This window comes from Scardinius erythrophthalmus (genome assembly GCF_964197995.2).
Source record: "Scardinius erythrophthalmus genome assembly, chromosome: 14".
Taxonomy (NCBI): Eukaryota; Metazoa; Chordata; class Actinopteri; order Cypriniformes; family Leuciscidae; genus Scardinius; species Scardinius erythrophthalmus.
Window position 1 is genome coordinate 16,954,569 of NC_138234.1, and position 22,167 is coordinate 16,976,735.

Consider the following 22,167-nt stretch of genomic DNA (forward strand, 5'->3'; position numbering starts at 1 on the left):
ATTTGATTGATTCTTTATATTTATGTATATAAATTAATTCATTTAAATAATTTAATTTAAATTTATTAATTTAAATAAATTAATTTAATAATATGACAATATACAATTTATAATATAATAGTAGCTATTAATTAGCTACCATTATTTAAAAAAGAAAACTAACACAATCACTGTAGCACAAATTATTGTTTATTAATAAAACGTATTATGACATAGGCCTATATAAATACATTTTATTTACTTATTAAAGGTATTCAGCTCACATATGGAAATCCAGCAACAAAGAAGGACTGGTAAGGCTAAGTTACTGAGATCCCAAACATTTTTGGTTCCCAGAACGTTCTTATTTGTTCTGTCTGTCTGTCTGTCTGTCTATCTATCTATCTATCTATCTATCTATCTATCTATCTATCTATCTATCTATCTATCTATCTATCTATCTATCTATCTATCTATCTATCTATCTATCTATCTATCTATCTATCTAAAACAAACTGTATTATACTCCTATCTCCGTTTCATTCATCCATCCGGCCGTCTGTCTGTCTTTTTTCATCCTGAAGTTCACTCACGCACTCGTGTAATCACTGATGCATTGAATGCATTCACTCGTTCATTTATTTATTTATTCATGTCAGGCTGAAGGCAACCATCTTTTTCTCGGTTCGCCGAGCTCGATGTGGCTTTAATACAGAAAATCAGTGCTTTAATCCTCCTCTAACGTTTAAGGAAGTGCCTTTTCCTCCTCTTTGTGTGTTATTCAAAGGTTAGACGAGGCTGGTCGAAGGGAAGAAGAAAAGTGTGTGTTTGTACGCGCCGTTAGGTCATAAACCAAGCATTTTAGTGATTGTCCCTACTACAAAATAGTAAGTAATTGTTCAGGCGGTTCACTCATTTTAGATTCTAAATGCCACATCGATGGAAAATCTTAGTCATATGGATAAATAAGCAGAAAATGTGTTCATATGCATACATATAGTGCATTTCTTATCCTAAATGGAAAACGAGAGTGCGTTTTCGTGAATAGCCTAAAAGAGAACCGAGAAACAAACACAACGACTAAAAAGAGAACTACTCGTTCATACGACAGCCATTAGTTTGTTGTCCTCACATCTTTCACATACATCACGTATACGCTCTCTTTGTCGTTATGACGTTTCTCAACTGATCTAGGGGCAGATTAGCGTTCTTGTCAAGACGCGGATTAACAGCAAAAACTGATCCTGGAACAGCAGCTGCGAAGACGCCCAGAGAAGGAACAAACCATTCCGATCGCGGAGGGGAAATTTTTTCGGAATACGAAATGACGGCGTTGTCGACACTCTTCACGTAAAAATAGATGTTGTTTTAAAACATTGAAATTAGAAGTATAAACCAGCATATATAGAATGTTGTTAGATACAATTATAAGCATATTTGAAATAATTTACCTCAAGAAAGAATGAAACGCCCCTATGCTTTCGATGGGGTTTTGAAGCGCCCCAACACTATAAATATCACACCAGACGCTGATTTCTCTAGATGTCAACTGTCATTTCGAGACAAGCGCTAGTCAGGTACGGGCAGAAAACGTAGTTTGTTGGCATTTAACCAAAAGTAAAACAAACTACAAACATATTTTTTACACTCTTTAGACATTTAAACAACGAATTTGCTTTTAATCTGAGGCAAAAAAGACACTGGTTACTCGGAAAAGCTGAGGAGGGGTGTGACTGATCTCAGATCAGAGCCACACGCGAGTCAAGCTGCCTATACAGAGGGCACTGCGCCAGGCTATGTGCCATCTAAAGCCAGTGACAAAGAAAAAATCGGAAAAGAAAGTAAAAAGGTAGACGACTGAGGGGGTGATTCGTGTAGAAAGGCACGAGTAACCAAAACCCCTAATCAAGGAGAAGAAACAGCCTTTGTTGCCCTCCAGATTATGTGAGAGCGTCCTACAGCTGATGCTAGACACTGAGAAAATGTGTGGAAGGGGCATGATATGCCAATTGGAGGTCTATGGCAACAGACCTTCCATCAAGGAGACGGAAAAACACAAGAACGAGTTGAGGAGAAGCAATGGCGGTGGTAAACACAAGTGGCACAAATGGGGAAGGAGGCCAGGAAGAAAGGCGCACTGTCCAGAAATGCGCAGAAATCGTGCAAGACCGTCTCGGTGGTCTACCACTGTGGTCTCATTGCGTCCTGCCAATGTTCAAGGCAACCGAGCGCCTGGCATGAGGGCGCCCAGGAACACCAACCAGTTCCTCATGCATGAGAAATATCAGATGATGCATATGCGATCGGACTCAGTTGGCACAGACAGCGGGTCCGACTGCGAAATGGACTTTGCGGATATGGACTCGTACCTTGGTGTGCTGGAAAACGCTAGAGGCGCACTGTTGGACAGTCCAGATCTGCCTTCACCACCCACATTTTACGCACGTCAGATGAAGCAATGCCAGCCGTTTCCCTTCTTCGGCTTCGATCAAGAGGATAGCATGCAGTATTTCCCATCAGAAGACGACGTGATGCAAAGCGAAGGCTTCATGCAAAGGGACTTCAAAGAATTCTGTGACACTGTGGCACCATGTATTTAGACACCTGCCACAGGTAACACGTTTACATCATCACTTCGGTGGTTTCTGAACTGTTTTTCACAACTTAATCTGTCGATTGCAATGTGACAAGACATTGTTTTGTTTGTTTGTTCTGTGATGTATTACAACTGGTCTGTTTTGGGGGGGAGAAAAGGGTCCAAAGTAGGAGTGAGACCAGCCAGCCAATCACCATCAAGATCATTTGATCACTCATGACAAACATAGCAGCGGTTTGTACTGCAAAACTAAACCCTATGTGAATGTTTTTTTTCATAATAAATTGTCATTTTGCTACACATTGTCTATATTTTTTTATTCACTGTTTACATTTTGGATACGTTTTGCTCAATGAATAATAACCTGCAAATATGAGAATGACTTGTCAAAGATGATTATTCACAATTTGCATCGTTTACAGTTGCATTGTTGAAACCGAACAACATTTTACAGAATATTCAAATATTTTGGGGTCATGAAAGGAGACGCATGACAGAAATACGATGCCTGCGTAATATTTAAGAAGCACCTTTTCTTCTTTCCAGCACACACATACACACCCTTCTGTACATCAGTGCTGGCTCTTGAAGATCTGACACAAGAACAATAGCAGTGCTCATGAGACAAGGTGTGTGTGCAAAAGAGCCTCTATATAACCGTATAATCTGCGTCACTAATTGGGTTTCCGTCCTGGAGCACACAATGAGACCTATTATCATCTTTAGTCTTGTGTATGTGTTAATAAGGAAATTTAAAGCCTTGCTAGTCAATAAAAATGCAAAAAGGTTCAATAAAAGGCTCAGATGAAATCTTTCTCATGAATAGACCCCGAGTGTTTTGATTAACAGCGGTTTAGCCCCTTTCCTGCACAGCTTGCCAACTGCATGTCAGATAATTGTGGTGCAACTTCTTCCAGCCAAACCTACAGGATTGTGTGTTCAATCCCCCGACTCCATTTCTAGCCCTTTAACTGCCGATAAAAGAAATAAACACTTCACTAAGATGGAAAAAGAGACTTTCAAATGGATTTTAGGAGTGTTTCGGGTAGTTGACCTGGCAGGAGTGTCTTGAATCTAAAACCATTTTTAAATAAATTATTTTACTTGCAATTTTTATGACCTCATCATTTAGACATAATATTTCTTAAAAAATATAATGTATATTTGGCATAAAGGAAATTGAGGATCATGAAGAGTTTTTTTTAATATATATTGTTATTATTTTCATGACAAACAAATTTTTATCTCATTATCGCATTTTGGATTTTTTTTTTTTTTTGTAATTTAATTTAAATGAAAAATAAATATGCCTACAATGGTTTTATTTCAATTTGCATAAATAAAAGACAGTATAACAAATATTATATCAAAATATGTATAAATATTTTTATGTTTCACTAGTATCCATTACTTTATCCATTACAGTAATGAGAATTTGAGGAAATGTGTTTAACTGTCATGAAAATAATGCAAAAAAATATTAAAAATACTCGGTCCTAAAACAGGCTGCATTTTCTTTAAGCAAAATAGAGAAGCAAAATATAACTTTGTTTTTGTAACGAAATGTGGCATGGGCATGTTTTTGACAGGTATCCACAGATTTACTCTTGTAAATTAATAAAAATGGAAATTTGGTGACCAGTTGCAGCTTCTAAAAATGCACTCTTAAACATTAATATCAATTTGAATCTAAACCTTGATGAAAGAAAACTTTCTCAGAGCATTAAATACAACTTTTAAATCTATTGTTCTATTCAAACACACGCACATTAACCAACTAGTACGAGATTAAAAATGCATTATGCCAGAAACAAGATTTCAAGGGCGTACATGTGTTGAATGAGGCAAAGCTGCGCCCTTTGACCAGAGCTTAAGGTGTTAAGATCAAATGTGTCTTGTGGTTCATCAAGGTTGGCGGAGGAGTTAATTAGTAAACAAAGTGGTTTAACATCCAACTCATTTTGTCAAATAAATATGATATATCATTTAGAGGACGCTCCCACACTGTAAACGGACAGGTTACATGCCTCGGCAGTGTCTTGCATAATCTTTATAATCTGTGTATAATTGTTATGACCTCATATTGGTTTTATGACCTCATACTGATTCAGAAACTACATGGAATAATTTTAAAAGTTAATGAAAAACGATCATTCTTTCAGGCCATAAACATTCTGTCAATGCCATTTTAGATAACCGTTTTGAAAGGGAAGTATAGAAATCTGATATTGAAATCAAATTGAAACTCTGAAATAAGGAAGATTCTTATGTGATTCAGAAGAACTTGATCATGTGATAATGAGGTAGGAGGAGGAGGGGAAAGACAGGATGACGACTGCTAACAAACAAGCAGAGCTAGAACTTTAGTATACGTGATGTCAAACCTGGCCTTCCATGCATGCCTTGTTCTCCTTTTCTTTATCTTTCATAAAAGTATTTAATATTCATATAGTGAAATACCTAATAAAGTCAAAAATTACCCTTACCATAATACCTGCTTCATTGTGGAAGATTTCTCACATTATATAAAAAAAGCCTTTGTAAACTTAGGAAACTCTGTAAAAAAAAAAGTGCCATTATTATGCTATTTGAAAGGTTCCTAATTTTGTTTTTATGGTCTCCTACAAAAGGTTTATATGCATCAAAGGTAAAAAAAAAAAAACTTTAATTTTCTCATAATATACATTGCAGCATGCACCTCACGTCTGAAAACGGTTAGCTGTCTCTAAACCCCTCCTCCCGAAAACCTACTCTGCTCTGATTGGTCAGATGGCCCAGTCTGTTGTGGTCTACTCTTCTCTGACTGGTCAGATGGCCCAGTCTGTTGTGATTTGTCTACTCTGCTCTGATTGGTCAGATGGCCCAGTCTTTTGTGATTGGTCTACTCTTCTCTGATTGGTCTGATGGCCCAGTCTGTTGTGGTTGGTCTACACTGCTCTGATTGGTCAGATGGCCCAGACTGTTGTGATTGGTCTACTCTGCTCTGATTGGTCAGATGACCCAGTCTGTTATGATTGGTCTACTCTGCTATGATTGGTCAGATGGCCCAGACTGTTGTGATTGGTCTACTCTGCTCTGATTGGTCAGATGGCCCAGTCTTTTGTGATTGGTCTACTCTTCTCTGATTGGTTAGATGGCCCAGTCTGTTGTGATTGGTCTACTCTGCTCTGATTGGTCAGATGGCCCAGACTGTTGTGATTGCACTGAAAACAGCGTCTTCTCGGCATGTTGACTACACAAATCAAACTCTTCCCGGCCTCAGCTACAACTACAGAGTTTGAGGACGGGTCAAAGTAGATGTTGCAAATGAAAACCAAAGGCTGGCATTATTAAAAAAAAAAAAATATTACGTACATAATACATACGTAATAATATAAAAAATGGTTATATTATTATGTACATAATAGGTATGTAACAGGAACTGAGACTGGAATTGCTGATGACTCATTGCAGTTCAGAATCTATCCTTTCTTTTAGAAGACAATAATTTGTCTTTGATCTTTAAAACTTTGCAGAACTTTCATATTCACAAACAGCTTTACACACTGCATCATTCGCTTCCAGTTCTGTTAGCTATACAAAAACAGTCCCTTATGCTGCTTGTTATTGCAAAGCGGTAATTGTTATTATATTATTTAATCCATTGTCGTAATTATAAACACACTGGTTTGCAGTGCATACAGTTTTACTGCACTTGGCATGTCTCATTGAAATCTTTATAGCCTAAGTTTATCTGAAATTTGTCACTGGCAAAATATATCGTTTGTGTTTAAAATCATTGGGGCAAAAAACATTAAAAGCAAAGTAAGCCACTGTAGAGACTGATGCCAAGTAAATCCTTATTAATTGTACTTTGGTTGCTAATGTTAATTATATACCATTCCATCAGCGGTTTGAACAGGGGAATGCAAAAATAAATCTGTACAGGCAAATACTACAGTGAAAACTGAAAAACTTTACATGGATTCTTACATCCAAAATAAATATGCGCTATACCTTTAAATATCCAAGAGCCCGATAACAGTTGAGGGCTGGTGTGGATGTGTGTGTTTTGTGGGGGATGGGTTCCTCTCAAAGGCCTTTGCTATAGAAACAAATCTGTGACCTGTGTTGAAAACTTTAGGTGCAAGTGGCACACAATAATGTTCTTATTTAGTATTATGTCTTGTTTTTCTATTGCACTTCTCTAAAAAAAATATATGATGTCTTGAGAAGAAACATTACTTGTATTCTGAAAAATGTATGAAAACTAATAAGACTGAAAATATACTGAGTTAGAAAATCATTTTTTGCAGTGTCCTTTTCTTATGACATGTCATGACATGCAAGATCAAAAGGCATGTCAGCTTGACTCACAACTGTTTGACCTGCTCAGCAAGTTATTATTACTTCACACTAGCATATTGTCAGGTTGTGGAGTGTTTTAACCACACCAAAAGTTGTCAGCCTGAAACATCCTGTGTGCACAAAGCACTTTAGCAAGAAGGTTAGCAAGTTTAGCTACAGTAGCTAGACTTATTTTCTAGAGTTAATGATTATATGGTTGTGTAGAGATGAAAAGTTCTTGATTTAAGCAATAAGGTACATATTTATGGATAAAGAGTGTAGCTAGCAACTCTTTTAGCTGTGATTATGCTCACAATATAGCATAGCCTCAAATGCTATAGTGCTAACTGCTAAAAATGTATCTCGAATGCACTGTGGTCACACTAAGATAGAAGTGTCTGTCAAATACATGTATGTAGCTGAAAATGTGGATTATTTTAGCTCAAACAGCGTCCACGCAGCGCAAACCAAGATCTGATTTTCTATAATAGCAACAAATGCAGCATTGAGCAAACAGCAGATAAGGTGAAGGCAGGACCCACACACTGTGAATGCGAGTCCGTTCCCTTCCCCCGCTGCTAAAGAGACTATGAGCAGGATTATTCAGCGAGATAATTATATAAGAGAGCACTCAATCCCAATCGACTCTCTCCCTCCCGCTGACTAGCTCTCTTCCTCTCGCACGTTGCTTAATCTCCTAACAGGCCCAAAGGCTGCACTTCATGTTTTACGCCCCCTCCCTTTCCCTCTGTATCCTCTCCTCTCCTTCACAGACGTCTCTAACAATAAAGGGCCTCCTACATCTAATATAGAGCAAAGCATGCACCACAAACAGCCCTGTTTCATGCAGATGATCTGTCTATGTCAGCCTGAAGTGGTTTGAGCACTGGGGTTTGTTTGATCAACCTGTTTTTGTCAAAATGCAGCAGCTTTTGAAAGCAAAATGTGGTTTTTCATTGTCAAAGATGAAGAAATTGTTGACCTTTGGGCATCCTCTCTTAAATATTAGAGTAATGGTTTAGGATGAATACTGATTAAGAAATATACGACTTATGATAAAACATGTATAACATATCCTTTATGCATTACATCAGGACTGGTTTTCCTGATTCATTATTACTTATACACTCTGAGAAAAAAACGTCCTGTCAGAAAATTACCACCTAGTTCTTTATGGACATTTCCTTCAACCTTAAAACCCAGTGCAATACGCAAATCAATATACCGATGAAACACCTGTGAAAAAAATCAATACAGAAAATTCCTTCATTATAACTGTACCTGGGTTGTATTTTTTACAAACATTTTTAGAATGTATAATATTATAGTATTTTCTTTAGTTAGCTTTTATTTTTATATTTTCAGTTTTCATTTTAATTGTAATTAAATGTGTTTGTCATTTTATTACTTTTTTATTTCAGTTTTAGTAATATTAACTAAACTTTATTTCAGTTAGTTTCCAAGGCAACATTTCTAATTTTCTTTAAGTTCAAGTTTTTCCTTTTTTATTATTTTATTTTGTTACATTTCAATTAAATAGAATTTTTATTTTATTTCAGTTACCGAAACAATTACTTTAACACTCATTAACAATGCCTTGAAGGCAACGCTGCCATTTTGGATTCTCCCTCAGTGATTTTCTTCCCAGCTGCAGTTGCAGTTGACGTCATTTTATGGATATTGTGATTCTCACTTCTATAAATGAACCGCTATGATTCTTAGGAAACAATCTGACGGCATGAACGGAATGTTAGGTGAATCCTCAATATTTTCAGGTGTTTTCCTATAGACAGTGTTAAGTGAAGCATCACTGGTTCTCATATTTAGTTTGATTTACTCTAAACCATATCTAGATATAATTGCAGTGCACATTATTGCTCACTAACTGGTTTTAATGTGAACAGTTTCACTATAGATGTTTGTGTGGTTCCTGGATATTTTATGCATTTTCTAAATGACTCATCTGTAATTTCTTCCACAGGAAACAGATGCTTTATGATGATCATCGTAATTATTTAAAGTCAGACAAAAAAGTAAAAATTATGATGGTGTCTGCACAGTAAATTGGCATAAATTTAAGTGCATTTTAAATGCTCACAAACCAGCTGCTTAGAACGTGTACAGTAAAAGTTTACAACCCACTCATAACCAAAGACTGAAGCTTTAAAGTAACATTTTCAGCTTTTCTGTTAGTGTGCAACAAGTTCCAGCGCACAGCAACACACCCCTTAACTAACTATAAGCCCTTGAGTAAATAAACCTCAGCTTGCTGCAACAAGCATATTGGAATGCTGCTAATTTTAGTGCCAGTCGACACCACCCACTTTCCCTCTTTTTATACATTTCCCCCCATATTTAATTTTTGTGCCAAAACGGTTTGTGTAAAACTAAGGAGGGTTGAGAGAGAGAGATTTTGATTTCTCTCAGTGCATAAACAGACTCTGTGTACATTCTTGCTGTCACACACTAACATGATTAGCTACAGCAACAGCCAATCAGAGAGCAAGTAGCCTTTGAAATGGCCGTTGAAGAAATTAGCCCCATCCTATCATGGAAGACGCTGATGTTATCTGAGCCCCTACGCTGGTTGTGAACAGTAATAGTTATAGATCCAAACAAGTCCTCTTTGAGAAGTTGGTGGGCAGGACAGGGTGGGATTTGAGGAACAGAGGGAGGAGTGTTTGGGGGGAAAACACACAAGACCTTAAAGTATGGAAAAGTACAGACTTTTGAGAGTTTTTTCTCAGAGTAAATGCATGGGGGATCATTGCAAAGTCTTGCGCAATAGCATCTGTTGCTGCAGGCTAACATCAATACTTTTATTCCAGCAAGGCTAAAGCTAACATTTTAGGGGTTTTACCTGTAAGAAATTTAGACATCTACTTAATTGCATGTTTATATAAAACATAAAGTCCAAAGCAGCTCAATGTATGTGTAAAACCTCTCAGTTTACACTTGCAGGCATGTGTGTCTGTGTGTCATTTGGGGGAAGGGCTGTTATTCTAGTCAGGCGCAGGCTAGTCACGTGACAGTCTTTTTGAGCTGGCTAGCGCACTGTAACCGTGGAAGTTATTCGCACTATGATTGGAATTTACAAAGTAAAGTGTAAATATTTCAAACCATTGCGCATTCTGGTTCCTTCCCACTCAGAAATAAGCCTCCCTTTGTGATAAAAACCTCCAGCATTCATTCATATCAGTCAAACAGCTTGCTAATCTTTTCTAACAGAAGTTAACTGGTGTGAAAACAAGAAAGAGACTGAAAATGAACTTGACTGTGTTGAATTAATGTTTAAATGGAGAATGAATAGGCTAACAGTTGTTGGTTTACCACCCCTTCATTCACATTGTATTAGCATTTACAGTTAGCAACCCAAAGTGCCTGGGACTATAAATGTAAGATCAGATCTTAAAAATATAGAACCAAAAAAGAGTTTTATAGCCTGATGTCACTGGAGAATGATTTTAACTTACACAAAGAACTGTATTTGCTAGCTTTTTAGAAAACCATATATTACAGGCTACTGCTGCTTTAAAGGAAACATAAACCAAAATGCTAATCAGAGGAACCTGTAGGCCTATGTGACATCAAGAACTTGACAATCTCCACAGATTCATATAGCAACTCAAGAACCTTATATTTTCATACAGTCATGAATGATTTTTCAGATCATGTGTTCTGTTGACAGATGTGCTACTTTATAACGGGTTAAAAAATATTCCAACAAACATAAATTGAAGGATGAAATCAAGCAATAATTAGACACCAGAAAATCACAGACTTTTTGTGGGCTCTTTTGAAACACACTGGCGACATCATGCTAACTAGCACATTCAACATCTTAGCATTAACAACATGCTAAAAATCACTCAAACATCAGTAACACTTTACACAGGTCCCATTTTCTAGCATTAGTTAATGCATTAACTAACATAAAATAACAATGAGCAGTATATTTTTAGCATTTATTAACCTTTGTTAATAATAGGTAACAAACTCTGGATTAAAGTGTTAATAATTTGAGATTACCATTAACTAAGATTAATACTACAAAAATTAACCATGGTTTTACATATAAAACCAAAAAAAAAACATGGTTATTGTAGTTAAACCATGGTAACGACAAATTAACCAGGGTTTTGCTTCAATAACCATAGTTTAACCATGGTATTTGTAGTAAAACTGTTGATAAACAAATGGTAAACAGTCAAAAAACATTAACATTAATAATACAAAAATTTACCATGGTTTTACTACAAATAAAATATAAATAAAAAAAACATTGTTACTACTATAAAACCATGTTTTTTTTTAAGTATTACTCATTGTTAGTTTATTTAACTGATGATAATAACATGAAAGCTTTTGGTAAAGTTTTACCAAAACATCTTGGTGTCATGACAGTACCACTTTATTTTCTCTAGAAAGTCCCCAAGTTAATACGTGTTATAAAGATTGATGGCCAAAAAAAGGACATATAAGTTCTTTAGCAAAACAAAATGTCAGTTTCAGGGGACTTGTGTCACTGCAGAACAGCTGCTCCATTCCTTCATGAGCTTCATGACACCAACTGTGATGTCACAGTGAAATTGGAAACCGCAGCGTCCTGTTTATGCACTGAACACAGTGTTCACGTCTATAGTTCAGACCTACGGATGTGCCGCAATTCCTATAGAGATCAAAACCACTGTCAATCAAACACAAAGTCAACGGAACAATGATATTCGTGAATACACACACACACCAACAGGACAGAGCCAAACGGTTCCTCTAGATTTATTGAGGGTTTCATCAGCAGACGAAAATAACAGTGTGAGATGTTTGCACTTCATGTTTCATTCTTGGCCTTCGCACAGACTGACGTTAAACACCTTCCAGTGCCAACTGACCTGAACTTGTGTAACTAAAGAGTGTGACATGCTATAATTCACCCACAAATACTATTCTAATTTTAATGAACTGCAATAAAGCAAAAAAAGTGACCGTTTACAACACCTATAGTTATATATTACTTGTACACATGCAAAGTTTAACCCAAATTATTACGATTAAAGAATCCTTTAATCAAATAAAGAAATCTTAAAGGCCCTTTTGCAGAAGTTAGTGGAAACTGCTTGAGTCTGCAGATAAGGGTAAGAATAAACACTAGGGGTCAAATATCACTATCATTAGCCAAAATGGTAACTAAGACAAGGCCGAAGAGTTTTCTCAATCACCTTCACACATACAAACACGCCTTTTCCGCACACATGTAAAATGCAGCTAATGAACAATACTTCCTGAGAAACTAGATGCAAGAATGCCTTTAACCACAAAAAGTTTCCTATCATTTCATTAAACATTTGTATGATCTTCAGGGTAGAGCGTACAAAATGATCTTGCGGCACGAGCAAACATGAAAAGCACAAAAGTTGGTTTTTGACAAAACAAATCTGTGGGCTGATTCTGCGGTTTGGAGAAAGTGAGCGAGGAATGAAAACAAACCCTGAAGCCTGCTTCATGAAAGTATCATCACACCACCCTCTAGTGGTGCAAACCAACATTTATTCAATCGAAAACATGTTTCAATCATACAAAGGGAATATGCATTAGATGCTGTTCATTTGAAGAATAAATTACAGCTTTTAAACAGAATATGAATGGGTGCAACAATGTCTCTGAAAACCTGTTTTCTGTAAGAATTGTTCAGGTCTTCAGCGACGGCCTTTGTCGTCTTTTGGCATCTCTGTGTTTCTTGCGACACTCCTGTTGGGGGGGGGGGGGAAACAGCTGTAACTTCATGTCATAAATAAAAAAACACACAACAAATATCAGTACTTTCAAATGTCAAATAAAATATGGTAAACTAGGAGTCCACAATCTTTTTCAAGCCAAGAGACTGCGCATAAAATTTTAATAATATGCACATATTATTAATAATAACAATATGTACATACTATATTCTAATGCATTTTAACATGTGCATTTACATTTTACTTAACATAGTTTAATGTGGGAGGAACAAGGACACATTTAGCTTAGTTTGAAGTGAAATTAATATTTTATATTATCCATTTTTTCCATATAAATCACTTATACAAATCAAGTACATCTCTGAGTGACGTCCTCTTCTCTTCCCAGGCTTCCCTCTGGTCTCCAAGTTTTCCGCTTCTACAGAACATTCCCGGCCCCTCTGACGAAAAAAATAAAAAATGTTTTGCACACATTTTATTTTACCCCCCCACACACAGGCATGAATAATCCATCAAATATGCTGTTGTTATAGTTGTTAAATGTTAATATAATATAGCTGTTAATGTTTAATTGATCATGAACATCTTAAGTTGTCAGGATTATAAAGGAACCCTTTAATAAAGAAAAAGTTTAATTCTCACCTTTTAACCGTTCGTCATCTTGATAGAAAAAGAAAAACCTCTTTTTTGATGGTGTTGGTTCCCTGCACAAAAATATCGATATTTTGTTATAAATATACTGCATGAAAACCTTAGCTTTTTTCTTGTTTGATTAGAGACCTTGAAAGAGAGCGAGATCTTCTATATTTGTACTTCATTTAATGTTTATTTGATGTTGTAGTTCTACAAGGCAAATATTTGAAAAGATTAACAAATAGATACAAATTTAAATCATAATATAATTACTCAGTGATTTTGCTGGAAGCGGATTGGTCCTCCTCAACCTCGTCCACGCCTTCCTCGTCTGAACTGCTGTCCTGGAAACGAGGGTCCACTTGCCAAGAGAACTTTGCTCCTTTTAACTTCTCTATTTTGTACTCGTCTGATTGGCCAAAAAATACAGTCAATTTATACTTGAACATGAAACTGTTAAATGTTGTATGATGTAAAAGTGATTCCAGAACAATAAAATAAAAAGAAGCTGAATAAATAAGCACAAACAGCAATCCTGAACTGATAAACCAATGTTTTTGCAATATCCAATAATCTAGCGATAATAAAACTAGATGAATTCGATGTAAATGATCAAAGCACCTGTCTTAGTCGTCGTCTGCGCAGCGCCGTCCTCGCCAAAGAAGGAGAACTTGAATCCGCCTGATGTGTCTTCATTGGCTTCAACATTAGAAGTGAAGGAAACTTCCATTGGCGTCATTATATCTTCAGTCTCTTCTGCCTCTTTGTCCCATGAAACCGTCTCCTTCTCCTCCAGGTTTTCTTTGGACATCCCGAAGACCTCCTTCAAATCCGCCGCCACCTCAAAGTAAATGTCCTTAGACACCTCAGGGAGTTTTTCAGCCTCTTCGCGTTTCTTTCGTCTTGCCGCTTTGCTGTACGACACCAAAAACGCAAATGTTAAATGACGCCTTGAGGAGCAAAGTTAACTAAAACAGTGTTCATAATATAATACCTTTCTTTCTTCGGCTGCTCGATCTTGGACTCAAAAGCGGCGTGTTCCTCTTGTGTTGGGTCGTAATGCAGGCTCGAAACATCTCTGCAAGGTACATAAATCTTTTTTTAAAAACGTATGAAGAAAAAAAGATGTGTGCGGAAAGAACATCTGAATACAAAGTCATACTTGAATGTCTTGGTCTTTTTGGTGTTTTGCGGTTGTATGCTTGTGTTTAAAATGCTCTGGAGGATGTCTAGACTTTTCTTTTTCTCTTCAAGAAGTTGTTTTTCTGCATCTTTTTCTGGAGCCGTGGCATCTGAAGTTTAAAATATTGAAACCGTTGAATAATTCTTGCATCAACCACATTTAGGTCCAAGAAGAGACTCAAATAAATCACAAATCACAAGTTACCTTTTTCTTCAGGCTCATCGTCGCTTTCCAGAAATCTCGAATCGATCTGGAATCTCGAATCTGTTCCGAATCTAGCCTGCAGCTTCATGAGCTGAAAACAAATGAAGAAAGATGAATGAGAATTCAAACGAACTAAACTAAATCTCTCTATCCTGAAAGAGAGTCTTAATCAAAACCTTCTGTCCAGCTTTGCCCTCAAACTGAGGCTTTATCTGGAAACGATCATCCTCAGCACCATCATCCTCATCTTCACTGTTGAACAGCTTGTTGCAACCTGTTTTTTTGCTCTCCTGTAGAATTATGATGAAAATAAACACAAAGAGCATGAAGAACAACTCAAAGAGTTCAATTTCTAATTCCAATCTTGGTCCATATTTGCCTTTTCTTTTGAAGTGGACGCTTGTTGATCATCGGGTTCAGAATCGTCCTCAAAAAGGCTTTTTTTCTGGCTTGTTGGTTGCTCTTCGGGTTTGTTTGTGGTTTTCTCCTCTTCTTCATCAGAATCAAATACAATGTGTTTGCCTTTGTTCGCTTCCACCTTGTCCTGAAAAAGATCATGTTAGAGTAAGTGGCACTAAAAGACAAGTTTTCAAAGAAAATGACTTGAAAATTAGGGATGCAATGATATTAATATCTAGGCCAGTCAAAAATGAATGAAATCAATTAACAAAAAAGTACAAAAGCTAAAAAAAAAATTAAAAAAAATCTGCACACTACTGAAGCTTTTTCCATCATATAACTTTCCAGTCAAACAATGTTTGTAAGCTGATGAAAGTCATGTGATCGAAAAATCTTTCATTTTTTTACAATTATTATTATGTTTCGCAAACTTTAATACTGAGCAGGAATTCTCTTTTTTTCTTTTGTAGAATTAATTTATGAATAATAATAAGAAATGGCCAATATTAAAATTACATACTATTTTGTGTGAATAAAATAAAAGACTAAAAACTAAAATGAATCATTTTAAAATGTACATGTGAATTTAGACATCACAACATTATAATGTACAATGTGAAAAACGAAAAAGAGAGAGAGAGGGGAGAGGATAGCCTCTCCTAAATTAAAAAAAATATTAAAATTTAAAATAGACCAATAACCAAAATGGTACAGATGCATAGTGAATCCCTTAAAATTCAGCCTTTTCCCCATATAAACCATATTCAGACGATGTAGAGTACAGAGTACAGGCTGTATGGACTAGTTTTAAACAATAGTTCTACTCACCACGCTGGAAAGAGCCCCCTGAATGAGTTTCTTCTGCTGTTCGGTCTCTTTCTGTCGTTGCTCCAGCGCCGCAAGACGTTTCTGGTTGTCCTTCTGTTGTTTCTGAGCGTCTATGACAGTTGAGTGAAGAACTGTTGGATGCGGCTCAACTTTCTCCTGAACTTTCTTTGAAACGACTGGTTTGGAAACCTTTGGCTGAGGTCTGGACTTCTCCTCATCATCACTAGTCTCCGACTCCTCACTAGAAGAGTCACAACTGGAGGATCTGGAGGGATTCGTCTTCTTGGGCTTGATGTTTGAGTTAACCGTCTTCAGTTTGGTTTCAGGGTTGGTTCTTATTGATGGTGTCACTGAGGACGTTTTAGAAGTGATGACTTCAGAACTATCTTCATTATCTTCCTCCCCGCTGCTCTCTGAGTCACTACTGGAAGATCTGGAGATCTTCGTCTGCTTGGGTTTGATTGGGGTGTTTGAGTTGTTAGAGCTTGGTTTGGTTTCAGGGATGGTACCTACCGACTGTGTCGCAGGAGATTTTAAGGTGACGACTTCAGCACTTTCGCCGTCTTCGCTGTTTTCCGATTCTTCACTAGAAGAATCATCTTCTGATGATTGGTTCTCAAGTTTCTTTGAGGTTGATTGCACCTTTAAATTGGACAGCTTCTGTTGAGATGGACGGGTTGAAGACTGTGGTTGACTTGTACCTTCTGAAACGCTTCGTTCTTTCAAATTCAGGTCTTGTTTGAGTCTTTTGGGAGATTCACAGTCAATACTCTGAGCTTCTCTTTTCAAAATGGGCTCTGGACCTCCAAAGAGATCCTTTGTTCCAATGAAAGCTGGAAGAGATACTTTGGTCACCTGATTCTTACTTTCTTTGTCAGGGGTGTAGCCTTTAAAAAGCGAAGCTAGAATATCTTCAGGGTTAATACCTCTTCTTTTGAGTGGTGCACTTGGGGTCTTGATTTCTTCTTTGGGTTCTTCTACACTTTCATCATCTGAAATCACCTCTGTGTTTTTAGCTAGCTGCTCCAAGTCTGCTAGGGAGAGCTCTAAGCGGCAGCATTTGCCCATCATGGCTTCATATTCAGAATCTATGCTAACATCATCATCAGATACCACCTCGTCGCTACCACCGTCAGATTCAGACGAAGATTTATTTTTACTGGATTTTGTTGGGGAATCTTGGTCAACCTGTGTTTTTTGGGTCTTTCTCTGGGTTAGAATTTCATCGGTGTCCGCTGAATCGTAATCCTCATCCTCTTTTGAAGTAGTTAGTAGCGATTTTTCGCCATCTTGTTCCACTGTGCTCCAGAAAGCATTAGATTTAACAACAAAATCATCTCCCACCACCTCCAGGTTGTCATCGTCATCCTCTGCAGAGGTTTGTTTTGGGTTCCTCGAATGTTCTTGAGAAACTAACATCCTGATTTCGTCTTCAGAGTCAGCATCACTGTTCAAAACACAAACTGGCTTTTTAACAACAGGTCTTTGTTTTCCTGAGAGTCCGTTTTGTTGGATCATCATTTTGTTCTCGTTTCCAATGGCAGCCGCATTAATTCTATTGCTCTGAGCCACATTGCTAAGAAATGAACTCAAGTCTACTTTAGATCTTTTGGGACACGGTTTCTGCTTTGGAAACTCTCCTCTCCTTTTCTTACTGATTTCATCATCTCCACCTTCCATCTCCCATGTCAGCTTGGACACTGATGTGACGTCGTCCGCAGTCTCCAGTCTCTTGATGTTATGGCAGTGTTTGGATGGATCATACTTGAAGATGTACTCAAGAGTTAAGAGAAGATTATGAACTATTCGGAAACCATGACATTTTGTTCTGTATTATGATCCCAGATCTACAACTTTGAAAAAAGATGACACTGCACTAAAAAAACAAAAACAATATGAGCAGACAAGAAAAAGTGAAGATGACAAAAAAAAAAAGAAAAGAAAAAGAAATTCACTTTTCAATGCAAAAATGTAGCTTGGGAATTACAGCTGCTGTTTATAGATTATGGACTTCAAAATAAGTTTTTAGCAACCAAAATAAGCAACAACCAAAAGGGCACTTCTACACATGCAAGCATATCTGCAGTTTTTAAGTAAATCTTCCTTAAAACCAATAGAATAGTAACACAAAGGATATTTTGCTTTTTCCTTTACATTTGAGATTCAGGACAGGAAGGACCCTTCCAAATTTACTCACAACCCAATCCTAGAAGAGTGGAGAAACACAAAACCAATGTTAAATCAGCATCAGGACATTTTTACAACTTGGCGAATGTTCCTTGCTTAAAGAAAATTATGGACACAGACCTTATGCCCAGGAATTTCTGTCCCTGGAACAGCAGCTTTCATGTGAAAATTTTCAACACCGGCCGCTTTAAGTGAGTCTACTAATTTATCCTGAGGGATTATCTTTGGGGTATTGGTTTTTTCAACCATTTGCTGTCGTTCTTCAGCAAGTCTGACAAAAGAAAAGTAGATTTAAAGTCTATGATTGGATCATTATTGCATTGATTACTATATTTCTAGCATGTTTTATGTTTGGCATCAGTTCTTCCAACCTTAAGTGACAGAGTGTGTAGCTTTTAATTTCTTAAACAACCATGTAGAAAGACACGTCATGGCCATATTCCAGGATGACAATGTCAAGATTCATCAGGCTCAAATTGTGAAAGAATGGTTTGAAGAGAGCATGAAGAATAATTTTCACACATGAAATGGCATCTCTGAGTCCAGGCCTTAAATGTTGTGATGTTATTTCCATCAAGAGGTGCATCAGTTTTTGGTCAAGATCTTGAATTTACAATGCAAGAGTCCAGCACTCTGTAAAGTCTCCTCCAGCACATCCCAAAGGCTTTCAATGAATTTAAGGTCTAGACTCAATTCATGTGTGAAAGGGATTCTTCATGCTCGCTCCCAACCATTCTTTCACAAATTGAGTCTGATGCATCTTGACATTTTCATCCTGGAATATGGCCATTGTGTGTCTTCCTATATGGTTGTTTAAGAAATTAAAAGCTACACACTCCATCAATTATAGTTAGAAGAGCTGTTGGCAAACATATAACATGCCAGAAACTGCAATAATGATCCAAACATAGACTCTTAAGCATCTGCCTATTTAAATCCAATCAGGCGGGCAGTGTATAGCAATTCACAAATATCAGCAAAATTTACACACACATGCATACTTACGTATGTAGAAAACTTTCCTTTGCCAGCTGAATGAGCAAAGTTCCACCTTTCCATGTGGATTTATTTAAGACACCTATACCTGTATAAAAAACAAATGCACAGATTGAATTACTGCATGACACAGCAACACGCTTTAAGTAAAACTGAATGTTAAATAAATGCATGTACATCTTTTGTATTCAGCATCTGTGATGTTTATGTTGATGTAGCCAAATGTCTTCAGAGGAGATCCTGCAAACATATCACAAAGATAATGCACAAATCCTGAATAATATTGAATGAGTACCCAGTGAATGTAAAAAAAGAAGAAGAAATAAATTTAAAATAATTTGGTTTTCATCATAATTCCTACCTTGCTCATCTTTCCTTCTGATAATTTCCACATCTGACACATCCCCAAATTTTCCAAATCTGTCTTTGAGGTCCTTCTCAGACACTGTGTGGCCGAGACCTCCGATGTACAACCGCTTCATGGCCAGATGTCACGCAACCAAACCCTTCTGTATATCATCAAAACACACATAACTAAACATACAGAAGTCTCCATCCCAGGCAGACTTTAAAAGATACATGCATAGTATACAGTTGTTACAATCTACAAGACTTGACAGTAACAAAGCTTCAATTTCATATAATCGTTGTGGGGAAAAAACTCAAATGTGCGGCTTGCAGAGCATGCTGGGAGGCAAAAGAACAACCTGGAGGATTTTTGTCAGGAACAATGAACAGCTTTACTGCACACGATTACAAATATCACAAAATGTTACAAATAATAATTGTTGCTCAAGGAGGCATCACAAAACTCCTTCCCACTTTAAAGATTCTATAATTACAATTATTCAATATTATGAATAAATTATTGAATACATATTTTTTTATATAATATCCACTTTGCAATAACTTAGGAATATAACTAAATGTATATCAGTATCAAATTTACTATTTGACTTGAACACAAACGTAAGCAGAATCTTTTTCAATATAAATATTTGAACAGCATTGCAAAAAAATACAACTTTCAAAATATGTAAATTATGTTTAAAAACATGAGACACATGGACATACGATTATTACAGAAGTACTAACTGTATGATCTTAATTTCCCCAATGCCATACTTTAACATACATAGTTAAAGAGTTCCTAAAATATTCCCCGAGGAAGAATATAGTATTAATGTAAACTCAAAACACACTTACGATCATGCCAAAGATTCACATGTACATTTTGATGTTACACTCTAACTGTTCCGCTGTGACACCATGGACGTTTCTTTGGTTCCGTTTGGGAATGTAACGCAACGTTATGGAAAGTTCCATTTGCAAAATATACTCACCGAATAAATATACACAAATACACAAATGTACAATTTATCCTATACAAAATGAATTACACGCAGTAATAAATGGGTTTATAACAAATTAACTTCATAATAATACTATTTAGATGAACATGCAAATGTTTGAGGCTGTTTTTGGACATGGTTTACCCATCCAGTTCTCATTTGGTATGTTCCCCGTTGACGCGGGATATAGTTGAATCCGTCAGAATCATAAAGTCGAGCTGTTTGTTACCTTCGGGAGTATATTAAAGTAAGTTTATTCCTTTAAACATTCGGTTTTAAGATTGATATAAGTTCTACATGAGGTATTAAGTCCATATAAGGCACACAGATTTGTACCATAACTTTTTATCTTATTATTATTATTTTTACGTCAGGGAAATCTCTTCTGATTGATGTCAAATCGAGCTCCTGTCATCTGATTCATCTTGAACTGCTGTGAAATTGCTTTCCGTATTTTATGTATTTTGTTGAAATGTGTTATTAATATTAATTAGATAAATTAAATTCCAAGGTTTGTGTCTTGAGCTGATTAATTATAACCTTTGCATCATATTAAACATACTGGCATGCAAATGTTTACATAATGTTATTCTATAAATTATGACGTAATAGTGTATATATCATGTAATTACTCTCTCTTTCTCTCTATGTGTTTTCATAAATTGCTTTTTAGTAGATTGAGAAAGATCATGGAGCAGAAATATGAGGAAGAGATCCAGATGCTCCAGCAGGAAATAGAAATGCTGGAGGCTGAACAGGAGGAGACTTTACGGTCCATTTTCATACAGCATGGAGATCGACTACAAGAGGAACTGTTAGCACCTTTCTTTGGATTTTGTTTAGTGTCATATAGCAGCGTAAACTGTAAAATGGACAAAAAATAAACACCCTGTCTGTCTGTGGTTTGAAATCTTTGTAGGAGAACCTCAATGAAAATGGTTCACTTGAGGACTGGACTAAATTAATTACAGTGAAGTTTCGAGACTTTTTTATTTCTCTTTCAGAAAGTCAGTCTGTGAGGAAAGAGGAGGTGGAGGAGCACATAAACGCGCTCTTTCAAAACTCCACACGGAAGTCAGAGAACTGGAGAAAGACCTCAGACGACAGACGGAAATAAACGGGATTGCTCTCAATGAGTGTTTTGTGAAGACGTTACACAAAAGTGAGATTAATTTGTCAGACCTGCAGGCATATTTAGAAATTTTGCTCTTAAATACAAAATCATTTATTACAATTTTATCATTTTAATTTATAAAAAGCAATTAAGTGTTATTAACTTCTGTTGTCTCTTCAGGTGAAAGAAAACTTGTACAGCAGCTCAGACTTGCAGGTCACTGCAACGTACTGTTGTTCCAGGTTGAATTAGCTGTGACTGAGATTCAGGTACAAAGAAATCACGAAGTATTTTTGCCTGCACTTTAACACAAGTATTATTTATTAAAATTAATATACCCTTTCAAAATGCACGCAAAATGAATAAATCTTCACAAAGCAGGGTATTTGAGATCCTCCGGTCAGATGAGTGTATAGCCTAATGATTGCATACTTTAGGACTTGAGACATGCACAGCCCTCCATCCGTTTGAAAATCGTTAGTGATAATTTATTTAATATTTTTGCTTTATTTTTTGCAACAAGGCTCTGGCCATAACACTTACAAAGTACATGTTAAAATGCTGTCGATCAGTTACTATTTGGTATTACTCTCTAATTATTAATGGTGCTTCCTAAAGCTCATAATTATGGTTAAAGA

The 22,167-nt window shown here is 36.5% G+C and overlaps 2 protein-coding genes across 2 annotated transcripts in view; one reads left to right on the forward strand and one right to left on the reverse strand.

The window, feature by feature from the left end:
• Positions 1 to 12,397: 12,397 nt before the first annotated feature.
• On the reverse strand, positions 12,398 to 20,359 carry nol8 (nucleolar protein 8). The gene is made up of 17 exons (XM_081385361.1): positions 20,270 to 20,359; positions 19,425 to 19,572; positions 19,241 to 19,303; positions 19,073 to 19,151; positions 18,188 to 18,338; positions 18,018 to 18,086; positions 15,881 to 17,653; positions 15,033 to 15,197; positions 14,830 to 14,943; positions 14,654 to 14,744; positions 14,429 to 14,558; positions 14,261 to 14,344; positions 13,888 to 14,180; positions 13,540 to 13,675; positions 13,276 to 13,337; positions 12,991 to 13,073; positions 12,398 to 12,646 (listed from the first exon to the last, which is right to left on the reverse strand). The coding sequence occupies exons 2-17, from the start codon at positions 19,543 to 19,545 to the stop codon at positions 12,587 to 12,589; spliced, it is 3,474 nt and encodes a 1,157-aa protein (XP_081241487.1). The 5' UTR covers positions 19,546 to 19,572; positions 20,270 to 20,359; the 3' UTR covers positions 12,398 to 12,586.
• A 229-nt stretch (positions 20,360 to 20,588) lies between these two features.
• Positions 20,589 to 22,167, forward strand: part of cenpp (centromere protein P) — a 49,118-nt gene continuing 47,539 nt past the window's right edge. The window contains exons 1-4 of the mRNA XM_081385137.1: positions 20,589 to 20,662; positions 21,089 to 21,229; positions 21,420 to 21,577; positions 21,710 to 21,798. Coding sequence (XP_081241263.1) covers positions 21,105 to 21,229; positions 21,420 to 21,577; positions 21,710 to 21,798 — 372 coding nt within the window. The 5' untranslated portion in view covers positions 20,589 to 20,662; positions 21,089 to 21,104. The remainder of the gene's footprint in view (positions 20,663 to 21,088; positions 21,230 to 21,419; positions 21,578 to 21,709; positions 21,799 to 22,167) is intronic.